Raw genomic sequence first — 1,725 nt, 5'->3', positions numbered from 1 at the left:
GTACTTCCCGGTTCTCCAACATGTTTCACTCGCGTATTGACGCGCTTCCCTCTCCAACCTGGCGCTTCTCCTTTTCCATCGATCGCAAGGTACATGCGATCTTGCAAAACCACCACCCTGTTTATGCGCTCCCCTCCGCACACCGCTCTCCCAGGTGCAGAGTCTGCACCTGGGAGAGCGGTGTGCGGAAGGGAGCGCATAAACAGGGTGGTGGTTTTGCAAGATCGCATGTACCTTGCGATCGATGGAAAAGGAGAAGCGCAGGTTGGAGAGGGAAGCGCGTCAATACGCGAGTGAAACATGTAGGAGAACGGGAAGTACCAAGGGTACTGTACGAGCAGATTCCCGCTACTAGAAACCAATAACTGCTTCACACTTGTGTCGGGGACTTTTGGCTCTGGGCTATTTTTGAGGTGTAAAACCGACCGATTTGCACCCTGGAAATATCCCCGGGCTAAATGATTTTACCTTTTAACTCCCCAGTGGAGCGGATTCACCATGGTGTAAAAGCTAAAATTTTACTTTTTAACTCTTTGCTCATGCCGGTGGGGATGCTCTTAGCCGGCTTTTTCTTTTGAACACCTTTATATGCATCAACGAGTTGGTTTTCACTAGAATCGACAAGCAAATGCTTTACCTGTGGTGATGGCCTTCTGGTTTCAAAAACTAGAAGTGGAACCGCGAGTTTGGTTGTCTGAAAAAAAAAACTTTTGTTCTCAAATGAGGCCTAACGGTCCGATAGACACTAGCCTCGGAGCAAGCAACTATTTTTTCTCCCCCTTCACCGTTGCCCCCTCAAGTACAACTCTCCGGTGAGGGAGGGGCCCTTCTGTAGTACTGTACTCAACCGACAGGGGCTTGAAGTCAGTTGGCAAGGGCTTGAGGTCGGTTGGCTTGGGGTGCGTGAGGAAGGGAACAAAATACATTCACAGGCATACTGTATGATACACTACTGAGTTGACGCGTGAGAGTTTCACATAAAATTCACATAAAAATCTGCAATGAAATACACCTGTCAAATGAATTTGCAGAATTGTGCCAACACAAAAAATACTGTAATAACCGGCGAGTTGCTGAAATGGGAGGTTTGTGTACTGTAAAGCCGAAACTCCAATGCATTGCTGCTTTTTATCGCGATTTTTTTCTACGGGGTCTATTTAACAACGCTCCTGGTCCTTTGAGCAGCTATGCGGACTACAGTATTGGCTCGTGTTTGGGGGTGTGGTCGTTGGTTTACGTTTTGGCTCTTGCCTCCTTTTCCACACTCGCTTTCGTTCCGAAGACCTCCTGCAGCACCGGTCATCTGGCTCCCTCCAATGACGGATCTCGCTATGCGATTAGTATTACTAACGCCCTTCTGTTTTGACCTCGCCGAGTCCAGTCACTGTGCCTTGATAACCTGCCTTGGCACGTCAGGGTTGCTTCCCGGCATGACCTCTGCAGATAGGCACGCCGGCCACTAGGCGCACCCTTCTGACACCTCACGCTCTCTGATCATTCTCCAATATGCAGCGCATGTTACCGTCTCATGTCCAGTGCGTTTCTTAATTTCTTGAATCCTGCGCGGACACGACTTTGATCGTATGCCGTGAGGCGTAGATCGTGCAGTCCGGTTGCTCGATCGTGGACTTTACTATCGATCAGACGCAACGCAGGTGTACCCCCCCACTAGCATGTCGTCGTGGAATTCTCCTAATCTTCGGCTACCCGTACCAACGTGGAATA

The 1,725-nt window shown here is 49.5% G+C and overlaps 1 protein-coding gene across 1 annotated transcript; it reads left to right on the top strand.

The window, feature by feature from the left end:
* Positions 1-1,187: 1,187 nt before the first annotated feature.
* CHC_T00008832001 (hypothetical protein) lies at positions 1,188-1,463 on the top strand. The gene has a single exon (XM_005710815.1). The coding sequence runs from the start codon at positions 1,188-1,190 to the stop codon at positions 1,461-1,463; it is 276 nt and encodes a 91-aa protein (XP_005710872.1).
* Positions 1,464-1,725: the final 262 nt, after the last annotated feature.

This window comes from Chondrus crispus, genomic scaffold, assembly GCF_000350225.1.
Source record: "Chondrus crispus Stackhouse genomic scaffold, scaffold_68, whole genome shotgun sequence".
NCBI classification, from domain to species: Eukaryota; Rhodophyta; class Florideophyceae; order Gigartinales; family Gigartinaceae; genus Chondrus; species Chondrus crispus.
The sequence above is the reverse complement of the archived record's forward strand: the minus strand, read 5'-3'. Positions and strand labels throughout refer to the sequence as shown.

Coding starts and splice junctions, on each gene's coding strand:
- CHC_T00008832001 (XM_005710815.1), top strand. CDS start 1,188: ATGCGGACTACAGTATTGGCTCGTGTTTGGGGGTGTGGTCGTTGGTTT.